Here is a 14,188-nt window from a genome sequence, read left to right on the forward strand (position 1 = left end):
AACGCGGCTCCTTTTTGCGCCGCCGCAAATAGGTTGTGGCGGCGCGAGCACATCGCTGCTGCGTGACTCCATCTGGCCACTGTGCAGCAGTGACGTCATCGCTACGTGTGCCATGTATATGGCGTTGCGCAGCAATGACATCCTGATGACGTGCTAGGGTTACGAGTTGTCTGGAAATGGTGCCAGCATGCAGTCATGCTGGCCACATGATCATCTTTGACAATGCTGGCTCCCTCAGCTTAATAATGGAGATGAGCACTGCCCCCTACAGTTGGATACAACTAGACAATCTTGTCAAGGGAAAACCTTTATCCTTTACCTTTTATTCTGTACAAGAACCAGAAAATAAAATCAATATAAATCAGAAGGCAACTGAAAACAGACTCACAATCTTCTCACTCACTTGCCACACAGGGGGGAAAAAGACCGCCCTGAAGGGGTGGCTTTAAACCACACCCACTGAAGCCAGACTGGGGCCATGGCAAGTACACACCACAGCCGCAATGTGCCTTGAAGCCAGCAGAAACAGGAGCAGCAAGGTCTGCTCCTTTTTGGGCCAGCAAAAAGCTGATTTTTACTGCCCCACAGCAGCTTGAAGCCAGCAGCAAGGTGCTCCAGCGGTGTGCTGTGTGTAAACGCTGCGCCACCAGAGCTTCTTCAAACTGCTCACATCTAAACAGCTAAGCAGCCTCAAAAAGTCTTGGGGGTATGCAGTGTCTGAACACCATGCTCCCACGCTGCCCAGAAGGCAGCTTTACCGGGCTGTCTGTTTCAGCCCTTAGTTTCTAATACAGGCTAATACAGTATAATGGCATTATGAAAGGATTACTGCTACCTGAGGGCATTGTATCAAAAAAACAACAACAAACAAACAAAAAAAACCCTACCATTTCATTTTCCCATCACTAACTGGGACTCACCATTCCTTGCTATTCTTTTGCTTCTAAACTCCACAAGGCAGTAAGTAGACTAGAACAAGCAGCCAACTAGCACACAGTCATTTGATGTCTTTTGTCCAACCCTAATCCTTTTTTCCCAAGAGGCCCTCCTATTTTACTGTTAGAGAGAACCATTCTCTAATGAATTTTGATGACTAAGAGGGTGTACAGACTGGCATGTCTGGCCGGCATCGAGGCAGAATGAGGGCTTATAATGTCCACTCAATGCATACCCCGACACCACCTCCATTCTGGCGTGATGCTGCGTGGTGTACCACACGGCGGGCGGCATCACGGCACTCCTCTGGTGCTGCATCCAGATGATACAGTGCCAAAGGAGCTCTGAAAAGTTGCTGCACCAGCAGCTATGGCGCCCTTTCTGCAGTGGAAAGGCCAGATCGGGGCCGCGTAATGTAGTTGCCCGGCCTTGATCTGGTATTAAAAGGAGCAGGCAGCTGCAGGCCACCCCTTAGGGGCCATCTGTATAGCCTTTAAATTATCTGGGCCTTCTCTGCTGTGGCACTTGAGTTGTGGAATAACACTGCTTTAGAGGCCCAACTGATGCCAATGGTAGTTTCACTCCAGGGTCAAGTAAAAACATGACTTCTCACTAAGGCCTTTGGGCCCTATCTGATTTAATCTTAATCTGCATACATGTACAGTTTAAAATTGTTTCATTCTAGTTTAACTGGTTTTAAACTATTCTGCTTTGAACTTGTTTAATACTGTCCATCTATTTAAAATGCTTTGAATTGGTCAAACTAATTTTACTACACATTATCCTGAGATCTCATGATATAGGGCAAAATATTAATATATAATATTTTAAATAAATAAATATAAGCAAAGTGGTAGCATTAATTAGACAATCTATAGTGTTCAGTCAGACTGGGGGAAACCCAATGATTTAATAATTAGCAACCTAGTTCAACATTTCCCTCCAAACTCTTGACTAAAATTCCCAACAACCCCTGGTTCTGTGGCTGACGGATGAAGCCAAAGTATGCTTCCATTCAGCGCTATGGTCCCAACCAAAATTACTGCCCTTCTTTTATGCCATAAAGAATATACACGCTTCTTAATTGAAAATGTAGCTCTGCTTTTAAAATATCTGGTTTATAAACACAAAAATTACTGTAAAATAAAACACTGTCTTAATTATATTTGCTTAACAATGAACAGAAGATTTCACTGCGCTCAGCAGTGGAACCCCTCACTATAGTTTTAAAGCCTATTTACTTCTCTTGTTCCAAATAGAAAGTGAACACATACCAAATGTTGGAAATCTGACTGAGGTTGAGTCTGTAAACTATAGAAAAGTAAAGTATTTTTAAAGCATTCATGTTTTCTCTCCATAGTACAGTATAAAAGCACACCAGCTTATGTAGTCAGCAGTTTGTTAAGAAACAGACGCTACCCTACCAGGAAAGCAGCTCAATACCAATAGTTAAAATAACACCAGAATGTAATGTTAAACTGTGGAAAGTTTCTTTTACAATAAATAATTCACAATTGGTATTCTAAGACTTAGAAGTAAACTGTTCAAAAGATGCACACTGCTAATTGTAAATAGGAACTTATAAGAAGAGGCAAAAATGAGCCATTTTCAAATCCATCTGGCAAGTGAGGCAGAAGTCTCTAACTCAGTTTAAGGCACATACATACAACTATTAAAACCTTTACTGTATCAATTGTAGTGGTACCATCCATTCCCACAGCCTTAGAGTTGCAACATCAGAGGCCATTAGGGTTTGTTTGGCAGACTTTCATTACTGCAGGAGTGACTGCAATTCTTCCAGTCTTCCAATCTAAATTCATAGTGACAGAACCTGACTCAACAATGAACCAATCATTTTGCTTATACAGTTGGCCCTTCTTATACACGGATTTTTAATACACGGATTCAAGCATCCACGGTTTGAATATGTTCAAAAAAAGTATAAATTTCAAATATCAAACCTTTATTTTCCATTTTTTATAAGGGACACCATTTTGCTACGCCATTATATTGAATGGGACTTGCGTATACACGGATTTTGTTATACACGGGGAATCTTGGAACTAAACCCCAGCATATAACAAGGGTCCACTGTACCTCACCTTTTCCAAATAATAATATGATGATGATACAGGTAAACCCACATATACAAAAGTTATGGTTATAATAACATGATACTGTTTATAGGGCACCAACAAATTCTCTGGGTTATGCTTTCATAAGGGCACATTTTAGAAAATCTTTAAAATACAGTTCATGCATTTCCCATTCCGGTAGATATTCAGGGATATATGGTGTTGTGTGTGTGCATATGCACACACCTTCAAACTGCTTGTTGACTTATGGTAACCAATTCACCTCATAGGGTTTTCTTAGACTAGGACTACTTAAGAAGTGATGTGGTGCCCTTCGAGTATTTAGGCCCCGGGATATATGGTACTGCACTCATTATGATCCCCTACCCCGCTCCTAGTTCCATGATCTTCCCAGTGCATACTAGAAAGTGGAATTAGCCCAGGATCAGCCTTCCTCTTTAATCAGTTGTCTAGTAACGTAATGGTGTAAAGATATCAGCTTTTTAACTGTTGTGTATTTTCATTTTAGGACAAAACCGTCAGTTAGCATGTTCCCTGCAATTTCTTCCAAGGTTAAATTTATCATTTCAGGGATGGGTTTCTACCCCAGTACAAGACAGCTCAAGGAATTCACTGGACATTAGAGAGGAACAATGACTCCTATAGCTGGAAGAGAAGATGGGAGATTCAAGCCCAGGAGAGGAAGGCCAAGAGGTACAGTTTTGGAAGTAAACCTGCATCAGTTCTGTGAAAATCCATTCTCCTGTCACCTGAGCTGTGAGGGAAGACAATATAAAAAACTAAATCACCTCTAAATCCTATTGGTGGTGGCTCAGAAGGCAATGTAGTGTAGTGGTTTTAGTGTTGAACCGGGACTTTGAGAAACCAGGGTTCAAACTGTCCAATGTCACCCAACTGGCTTACATGGCTGAATGAGGATTTGAACCCTAGTCTCCAGAGTCATAGTCCAATCCTCAAGCCACTATACCATGCTGGCTCTTTCATGACAATTTATCAGCAAAGTTTCAAGGGAAAAGAAACTGACTGCAACTCCAATATGACACTGTCCACCTTAAGACAGAATTTATTTAAGCAATGTTGAATTAAACAGAACTGATACTGAATTAACTACACAAACAAAATGATGTGAACTATCATAGTACAGGAGAGACGTAGAAAAGTTTCTTAGAATGAGCTAACAGTTGAAATCACCAGGATTTGACCTAGTGGCCTATGTAGAGATCTGACTAAATTAAAAAAAATGCTTTATATTTGCTCATATGAATATAAACCAATGGCAACAGAAGGAGTTACATTGGGACTGGACCTGAATTCGCGCTTGTATCAGTCAGAAATCTTATGTCTCCTTATAAACAGAGTAGGCACTCACTCTGCAGGCTTGAGAAATATACTCCTTTCACTTGTCACTTCTCTTGCAAACCAGATAAAGCAGATAATTGTGGAGTGACACTTACCATGCTTTCTTGAACACAGGAGCAGGCATGTGCCTAACCCTGCCCCCGCCACTTTTCGTTTTCCATTTGGAAAGCAATGCATTTGAACAGACGTTCCTGCTATGTCTGGAGATTATTCATGTGAGACCCCATGTTTTTCAGGGTTATTGTTTAAATGGAGAGTCTCTACATGAACAGGAACCTCTCTTCAGATGGGTCTCTTTCCACACAGATATATTTTGGAAAAGTGCATAGAGAGGATAAAATTATACCAAAGTGGCCAACAGTGACATATCCTGATATCTTTATGTCATATGCCAACCTATACGCTAACATAAGCATTATGATACATTTTGATTTTAATGCTTTTTAGAATCTACAATATACTGTACTGCACATTTGAAGGCATTACTAACAGAGAAAGTGATTATTTCAGGAATGTCACTGAACAGTGGTGATTGGGCGGTATATAAATAAATCCTATTATTATTATTATTATTATTATTATTTAATCACAACCTTGATTCCAGAAGGGTTTGTGCAAATGCATAGACTGTACGTCCTTATGGACTTAGATCTATTTCTAAAACGTTTCTCCCATGCACCAGAGCTTCTTGTAATAATTTGCAGGGACGTGTAAAGTGATATTCTGTGATCTAGCACTGTGGGTGAAATTAGAAACAGGAGTCACCTACTGGCTAGTAAGCCTCACCTCGAGATCAGCAGGATGATTCCAAAAGTCAAGCTCTTTGAAGTTTCAAGACACAGTCCTTCAGAGACTTTTAGTCAGACTTTACTTTATCATAGTCACATACTTGAGAAATGTTCTACTTCTTCTTGAGAATAAGATTTAACATACCGACTGGTAGGCTACAGTATGTTAAAGTTGTTTTAAGCAAAGTATCACCACATTTTTCTTATTTTAACTATTAATTTTTTTTTAAATAGGATACCAAACACACACAAAGACACAAACATTAGGAACACTCAATGCATTTAAGAATCCTGTCTGACAACCACATAATTAAACTGGAATTATACCAGATCTCATTTCAGTGAAATAGCTTTTGAGTATATTTATCCTTTGAGCCTGAAGCCTGTGCTCTAGTACAAATTTGCACAGATGGGCACCATAGCAAATCAGCTGATGTGCACACATAGTAGCCTATTTGTACCAAAATACCCAATGATGCACAATGTGTGTGGAAAGTATACACAAGAGTTTAACAGGCAAGAAACTTGCACAGTTCCACTAAGACAGTTCAGCTTGCATACGTCTACTTAGCACAAGACATGACATTAAATATGAAAATCCATCCCCATCCACAAAAAGAAAAATCTGTCTTTCTGATACTCTGCTAAATCCACTAGGTCATGAAGACAAAAGCAAGGAAACTCACAGCTCAAGCTGCTCCCTCTATTACCTCACACTGCCTCATAACTCCCAGGCAGTATGGCAATTTCCTAACAATGGGGGGAATTACATAGGCCTGGTGAATTATCTAGGCTTAACTCATGGTTTCAGCAGCTTTCATCTTATTTTATATAAAGCTACTCAGTTTTGCATTATATCCAATGTCCTTGGTTTTGACAACCTATTAAGCAGGTCTTTTCAGTTTTTTTACAGGTTACTTGGTATACAGACAGTGAAATCCAATTACCTATAATGTATATTCGATTACTGTGTGCCATGCAACTCTGACAAGTTCAGAATTTATCCCATACAGACATTATCCTTGAATGTCAATTGTTCTTTAAAGTAGCTTTATGAACTATAACATTCTTGCATTAACAGAATACAAGCCCAATATTTTTATGGCCTCCAAGCAATATGCCGCAGCAAATTATACTGATAAGGTGTCTGAAATAATCAGGTATTTAAAATAAAATGAACTGAGAATGCAAAGTTACAGCTGCCACATCATTTGCCCTTTTAAAATATAAGCATAGTTAACAAGATCTGGTGGACTCCAACAGTATTTCAATTACTAATGCTCAGAGAGATGAGAAGCAAGTGTCATCATTTGGAAAAGAACGGGACATCACCCTGAAGTGGCAGGTAAGTGATCTTCAAATGACTAAGAAAGTAAAAAAACCAACAACCCAAACCCATCATCATTATTGCTTTGATAATGATATAAATGTATGCAGAGTTGAAAAGCAAGCAGGACATTAAATGCACCAGCCTTTTGAGTTTAGACTTTTGAGTTTAGCCTGCTTCAAGGAAGATTAAAACTTCCAGCAAGAATTCCATCTTCTGGCACAAAATGTGTTTCTCACTAAGTGCGCACAGAGATTGCCACAGAGCAAGGGAGTTTTAAGAAGAGCCACACTTAAGAAGCAGCTTGTTTGCCCACTATTTACAGATCGGCCCTTACCTTAAAATAAGCCAAGTGAAGAACTAAGAAGGGGGGGGGGAATGAAAATGTATTGATTAGGTGAATATTTATCCCATCTTTTTACTTCTCAAGGGATGCTCAAGGTGACTTGCAACATTTAAAAAGCCAGTCCACAGCTGTTATTGCTACCTGCCCTCAATTCAACCCAGACTCATGGCGACCCTGTGGATGAAACATCTCCAAGACCCCTGTCCTCCATTGCCCTGCTCAGGTCCTGTAAATTCAGACCTCTGCCCTCCCTGACTGAGTCCAACCATCTGGCCTGTGGTCTTCCTCTCTTCCTGCTACCTTCTACCTTTCCTACCATTATTTTTTCCAATGATTCATGCCTTCTCAAGATATGGCGAAGGTATGACAACCTCAGTTTCATCGCTTTGGCTTCCAGGGATAGGTTGGGCTTGATCTGTTCAAGGACCCATTTGTCTTTTTGGCTGCCCCCTTGGTATCCTCAGCATAATTAACCCATAATTAGAGGTAAAAGTATTCCCCGTTGATAAGGTTGTCGAGTGGTGTCTGTTGTTACTTAGACAAAGGCACTGCTCTGTGATCCTGTGGCCAGAACGCTGTAACAGTAATTGTAATGAATAAGAATTAGATATCCTTAAAACAACCACCAGGACCTCAAAGCAGTTCAGAGTTAGAGTGGGCCCTTGGGGGGCTGGGGTTTTGCTCCAGGACCCAGCCACCTGTTCTGGGGAGTGAGATCTGTAGGTGCTCAAGCCCCATTGAATACAATGGCATGGGAAAGTGGCAAGATCACTGGCTTTCAAGCAGCGGGTGGCTGTGGATAAAGGCCTCTGTGGACAGGGAGGTCTAATGGCGTTTTAGGAGGAGTGAACAGTGATGGAGGCACCCTACAATTGGGAAGCCAGAGGGCAAGGGCAGGCCCTCTCTGAGGAAAGATGCCATGAGAGGGTGGCCTGAAGGTTGCCATCTGCCAGAAACCAGACGCACAACCCCCAGCGAGGTCCCCAGCGTTGTGTAAGTGGGTCCCTGCGCCTGTCAGGGAAAGGGCCCGGGTCCATCGGGATGGAGACTGGGGGTGGCCTGGAAACGGCGGGGAGCCCACTCTCCCGGCCTCTTCGGGAGGAAGGCCAGGGCAGACCTCGCCAAGGAAAACCAAGCCCAGGGTGGCTTCTCCTTGGGGTCGGAAAGGGCAGGAAGGCACACAACAAGAGCGGCCAGCAATGACACTCCCGCCCTCTCCCTCGGGGTCCCCTCCTTTGGGGCCTGGGCGCCCAGCCTCTTCCACTCGAGGGAAGTTGGAGGGAGAAGGAGGGCCCTCTGGGGAAGGCAAGGCAAGGCAAGGCAAGGGGGCGAAGGGGGCCTGGTCCCTGCGGAAGCAGAGCAAGAGGCCCTGGCGCTCTCTCTCTCTCTCTCTCACCTCCGGCGCCGTCGGAGTTCTCGTTGAGGCTGCCCGAGGAGTCGTGGTGGGAGCCCACACACCCGCCCATGGGGCCCACGCGCCCCTCGAGCACGAGCACGACCACCACCACGACGACGACGACGCCGACCCCGGCCGGGAAGGCGCCTCGCCCCCGCCGCCCGACTCCGCCTCCTCCTCCTCCTCCTCCGGGCCCCGCCTCTGCGCCCGCCCCTCCTCCGCCTCCGCCGGCCTCAGCCTGCCCTGGAGCCCCGTCCGTCGCCCAGGCCTCAGCAGAGGAGGCAGGGCCGCCTCAGGGGCCCTTCAGGCGGAGGCCTAAGCCTGGCTTGCTCCCCCTCTCCCTCCCTCTCCCCTCAGGCCATGCAGCCTCTGTCTCCGCCGCCAAGAGACGGCCCCCTTTCCCTGCCCAGGGGCCGGCGGAGAAAGAGGCGGAGGGGGATGGAGGGCCCCATCGGCCCCCGCCCCGTTTGGGATCGCCCCTCCTCCTTTATTTTCAGCTCCCCTTCCTGCCCCATCATCATCATCATCACCATCCTCCTCCTCCTCCTCTGCCTTTCCTGCCCCCATTATGATCACCCCTCCTCCATTGCTTTCCTCCCCCTTCCTGCTGCCCCCATTATTGTAACCCCCATCGCCATCGTCCCTCCTCCATCATTCTCACCCCCCTTCTGCCCTGAGGAGCCAGCACTGCTTCCTCTCTCCTTGTCCTTTTAAGACCAATAGAAATACCAGAGAAAGCCCAGGGGGCTGCTGGAGTCTAAATGGCCTCTCCTCCCCTCTGGCCCCTCTTTTAAGCCTGGGGTGACCTTGGCCAAATCACACTCTCTCAGCCTCAGAGGAAGGCCACGGCAAACCTCCTCTGAACAAATCTGGATGAGAAAACCCCAGGATAGGGTTACCTTAGGGTCACCATGAACCACAACACATGCAACCCGGGGGGGGGGGGTCTTGTTGTTGCGCCTTTGAGACTGACCAAGAGAAAGAACTTGTAGCATAGTGTGCACTGCTTCATGCTCTGCATTTGGTTTTAGTACAGTGAGGTCACTCACAAACAGTTTCCCACTTTTCTCCAGTTACCCGACTTAGATGCAACCAAGTCTAGGAAAGCTTGCGCTACACTATTTCACTCCATTGGTCTCAAAGGTGCTATAAGATCTCTTTGGACAGTAAAATTTTAGACTAAGGTAGTTGTGTCTGAATTTAACCCCCTGAGTAACCTCTACCACACACAGTCCCACTGCCTTTGCGACTCACCCTCAGGGCCAGGAGAGGTCTGGAAACCTCCTCCTCCTCCTCCCACTTGCCCCAAGAGTGGGCTTCATCCAATTACTGTACAACAGATTCCACAAAAGAGTGATACCTTTACTGGTATCAGAATGCACAAGATACATCATGAAAGCGTTTGAAGCTTCACTAGCTTCACAGATACTTCAGAATATGTTTTCACCAATGTTTAAATTGATAGATGTTTTCTCCCTTCTTCTTTTCAGCTGAATTTCTTCTTAAAGTGTTATTTTGCGATGCAGCTCAGAGACTGCCACGTGGTTTTGCTGATACAAGACAATGCAGACATTGTTGCATTTCAAAGGGTCCAAAAATGTTTTTGACACACCCTGGATGGAACAGGTGGCCATGGGTTCATTTGCACATTTATACTTTGGGCACCAACTGCACCCATTCCTTGAGACAGCAGATCTGTCCACAGTGGTACATCCTTAGTTACATCCCATTTGCAGTGGCATCCTGGTGTGGAGGGATCCAGCCCTTTTTTGTTCTCCCAGCAGCCATGCCAGTCCCACCGGATGTGCTGCTCCACTGGGTGTACAATCTCCTCTGGAGAATCACCGGGTATGCTCTTCACCACCTAGTAATGCCACTGCCCATTTCGACTACTGTGATGTACTCTATTGCAGCTGCCTTTGAAGAGTGTTCAGAAACTTCATCTGGTTCAAAGAGCTGCATCCAGACTCTTAACTGGGGCAGGCTATAGAGACCCCATAATGCCCATATTGAAATCACTGGTTGCCAGTTTGTTTCCAGGCAAAATTCAAAGCACTGATTATGACCAATAAAGCCCTGTATTGCTCACGTCCAGCTTATTTGGCAGTATTTCCCTGTATGATCTGGCCAGGGCTCTGAGATCATCCGTAGAGGCCCTTCTCTTGGTCCCACCGCCACCAGAAGCACGGTTGGTGGGGATGCAAAAGATAGCCTTCTTGGTGGCTGCTCCTAGGCCCTGGAACCTTTAAAAGAATGTGCTAGGGAATTAATTGTTTAACTGAACCGTTCCAGATAGCTTTTAATCCTTTTAAATTGCATTTTATTTTAATTTGCGTTTTGGAATTTTGCAATACTGTGAGTAATTTAATTCTATTGTAATGTTCACCTTTTGTATGTTTTTAATTGTCCTTTAATTTGTGAGCCACTTTAACTTCCAATTTTGTGGGAAAATGGGATACAAATAACAACAGCATGTGCTGCCAAGCCCATCCTGATGTTATAGTAAGTTCTTGTGAATGAATAAAGCATTTGTGGGTTTAAAATTGGCTGTGTTTAAAGCTGCAAAGAGGCCATAGATCCTGAGATAAGTTCTCAATGCCATAGGTTCTCAATGTTTGTCTTATTAACAATTCTGAGACCAAGTGCAGAGAGATGGGATTCTTTTTTTAAAAAAAGAGATAAATATGTACTGATGTAACCATAAGCCCTGATAATGTACATAAAGATAAAATACTGAGCTCAGTCCACTATAGATGTAGCACCTATGTGTAGAAGGACTTTCATGGATGAATGTCATATGCGACTAGAGTCTAGATCTTAGAAGATCTGTCAGACATTAACCTTCAACTGCGTGGTCTCCTTAAGTTACTCATCATAACCCTTATTTCCATGAAGCACACCATTTATATTGTTATGGCTGCCAATTATTGGTTCATATCGTCCAGAACTGTTTCGCAAATGAAAAATAATGATTAGGAGATGGTTTCTTGACTGATGAGAAATCTCTCCATACTGTATTTTAAAATGAGCTACCCATCAAGAGTTTGGAGAAGATGAGGAGACACTTGGAGGAAATGGCTGATGTGCATGGCAGAAATAGCATTTAGCAGTTTTAACAACACAGAAGCAAAGAGCTCTGAGTAGTCTGAAAGTGAATAACTTTGAAGAGCAAGACTCTTGGGTTCTGATGGAATGTCAGGATCAGATATAGAGATCTGATGTAAGGTCATTCTCAACTGTTTTGAGTGAGACTCGTGAAATGAAAGGTATGTCATCGGAGGTAGAGCAGAGGCTCACAAAGATGGGGTGCGGGATCAGTGCTAATAATATCTTTTTTTGCCACCCACCCTTTTCACTTGCAAACACCCTAAGGTCACTTAATGCATTTAGCTAAAATGAAAAATTGTCTCTTATTATGATTCAGGGGAGGTACATCTGCTGTTTTTGATTGAAAAAAATAGAGTGACGTTCTACCAACCCTTTCAGCTACCCCATCTTCCAGTTAGGTGCATCATTGTGAATGCGAAGTCTGGCTTCAGAGACTCCAGAACCATTGCTTTTTCTGGACTGTTGCTTTAGCGAGGTCTGTGGAGGCAGCTCTGGATAGGATTGTGCCGCCGCTTTGTGCCTCCATTGGTTGAGTGCTCATTAAAGGAAAATTGGGAGTTCCTTGGACCATCACAGAGGAGCAGCCCTTGCCACTGAATTCTGCAATAGATCAGAGGAATCCAGACTTCTTGAGGGTAGTAGCAGCCAAAGCTTCTCAAGATATAAATAGGCATTTTTCAAGTAGTGACTTGGTCCCAGGGATCACGTGTACATTTAAAAGTGCAGACTGAATTGGCCATCAGTATACACCTTGGTAACATTATTTGTAATGAGTAAGGGATAAGAAATTAAACAGATGTCCCTTGTAGGGTAGTGGGACACAGTGACTCAGTGCTTAACACGCTGACTCTGACGGTTACAAGATCGACAGGTTGGCATTTCGAGACTCAAGGGCTGCATGATGGAGTGAGCTCCCATCACTAGTCCCAGCTTCTGCCAACCTAGCAGTTTGGAAGCATGTAAAGGTGCAAGTAGATAAATAGATAACTTTGGTGAGAAGGTAACAGCATTCTGTGCAGTCATGCTGGCCACATGATTACTTGGGCGCGTTACAGATGGGCCCAAGAGGCGCCGTCGTGCCGTGATTACGCGCGAGGGGCGGCGCTTCCTGACGCGCCTTGCCCCTCGTGTGTAATGAGTGCGTCAAAATGGCGGCGCCCTATACAGATGGGCGCCGCAATTTTGACGTTGCGGACACACAGCATCCTGACGTCGCACCCCGGAAGAGATGCCGCGAGTGCACGCGTTGACACTTGCAGCGTCTCTTCCGGGTTTCCAGAAGGAGCGCGATTTTCGCGCTCCTTTTTTGCAGCGCGGAGGAGTCACGCAATTTGGCTGCTGCGACTCCTCCGTGTTGCAACCGGCAGCGGCCCGAGACCGCCCCTTTAGGGTGGTCTGTAACGGGCCAGAGTCATCTTTGACACCGCTGGCTCTTCAGCTTAGTAATGGAGATGAGCACTGCCCCCTGCAGTAGGACATGACTTGACAATCTTGTGAAAGGGGAAACTTTACCTTTACCCTTTAGGAATGGTAATTCTAGATTTTCCCATTCTTGAGTGATGCTAGAGATTGGGGGAAAGTGATTATTTTTTTTCTTCTGGCAGTGTCAAGACATGGGACCATTTTTCTCTGCAATGACAGGAAACTATATAATTTTCTGAAGAAATCAACTGGGCTTCCCAAAAAGCAGAATAGCTTTCTGGAAAACTGAACAGCTTACCCAAAAAAGATGGAGGAAAAAAGGACAAAACAGAATGTTTAACAATTTTAAATATTACACACCTGTAAAAGTTTTTTATTTCCTCCAAAAGGTGGAGAGAAAAAGCACAAAATGGAATGATGCACAGCTTCAAGAGCTATGGAGCTTTCCAAAAAGATATAGAAAAAGCACAAAATGGAACAATGTACACATTTAAATGTTGCACAACTTTAAAGTTGTATGATTTTAAAGTTGTGCAACATTTAGAGTTGCATAATTTAAAAATGGGAATGGGAACTAAGGGGCTCTACAGACCGCCCTTAAGGGGTGGCCAGCCGCTGCCCCTTTTCGTGCCAGATCAGGGCCATAGCAACTGCACAATGTGGTCTGAATCTGGCCTTCACAGGGTGAAAAAAGGAGCAGCAAAAGCAGTTACTTTTTGAGCCCCGGAAAGGGCGACATAGTTGTGCTGCCACAGCTTGGCAGCACTCCTTCGGTGCTGCTTCATATGGATGCAGCACTGGATGAGCACCATGACACCGCATCCCATGTGGAGCAGCACGCAGCATCATGGCACCCTGGGGGTGGAGTCAGGGTGTCTGGATGCAACGCCCTGACTCCACCCCCAGACCAGCCTTAATGGCCGGTCTGAAGAGGGCCTATAGGCCCCAAAGTGCAAGAAACAGTACATTCCATCCCTAGCTCCTTGTGAGAGAGGATAAATGATAGATATTTCCAGTACCAGTTGTTCTCTACATCATCCAGTTCTTGCTGGGGGAACCTCTCATTGTGTTCTGGAAACAAATTCCGCTCTATGGGCACTGCATCTGAGAATAACCAGTAAATATGAAGCCTTGGTGTGGATGGATAACATCAAAAACTTCAGTCACAATTCATCTCACAGTCTCTTTCACCTTTCTTCTGGGTAGGAGAGATTTTTGAGATAGCTTAAAGAGTAAGGTGCTGGTGAACTGTCTGTCAGTTCTGATGATGCCCACAAAATTTTAGGTGAGTTTCTTTTTCACTGCTACAGAGTCAGTGACGATTCACTTGAGTTGGCTGTACAGAGTATCTGCCAGGAACTTTATTCTTTAGAACAGCAACAATAGGTACAGGAATTTACCATCTTATTG

General features: G+C 44.5%; 1 protein-coding gene across 1 annotated transcript in view; it reads right to left on the reverse strand.

The window, feature by feature from the left end:
- Positions 1-8,440, reverse strand: part of UBTD2 (ubiquitin domain containing 2) — a 105,062-nt gene extending 96,622 nt beyond the window's left edge. The window contains exon 1 of the mRNA XM_042452140.1: positions 8,249-8,440. Within this exon, the coding sequence (XP_042308074.1) occupies positions 8,249-8,318 (70 nt within the window). The 5' untranslated portion in view covers positions 8,319-8,440. The remainder of the gene's footprint in view (positions 1-8,248) is intronic.
- Between the last annotated feature and the right edge of the window lie 5,748 nt (positions 8,441-14,188).

Source organism: Sceloporus undulatus, chromosome 2 (assembly GCF_019175285.1).
Source record: "Sceloporus undulatus isolate JIND9_A2432 ecotype Alabama chromosome 2, SceUnd_v1.1, whole genome shotgun sequence".
Taxonomy (NCBI): Eukaryota; Metazoa; Chordata; class Lepidosauria; order Squamata; family Phrynosomatidae; genus Sceloporus; species Sceloporus undulatus.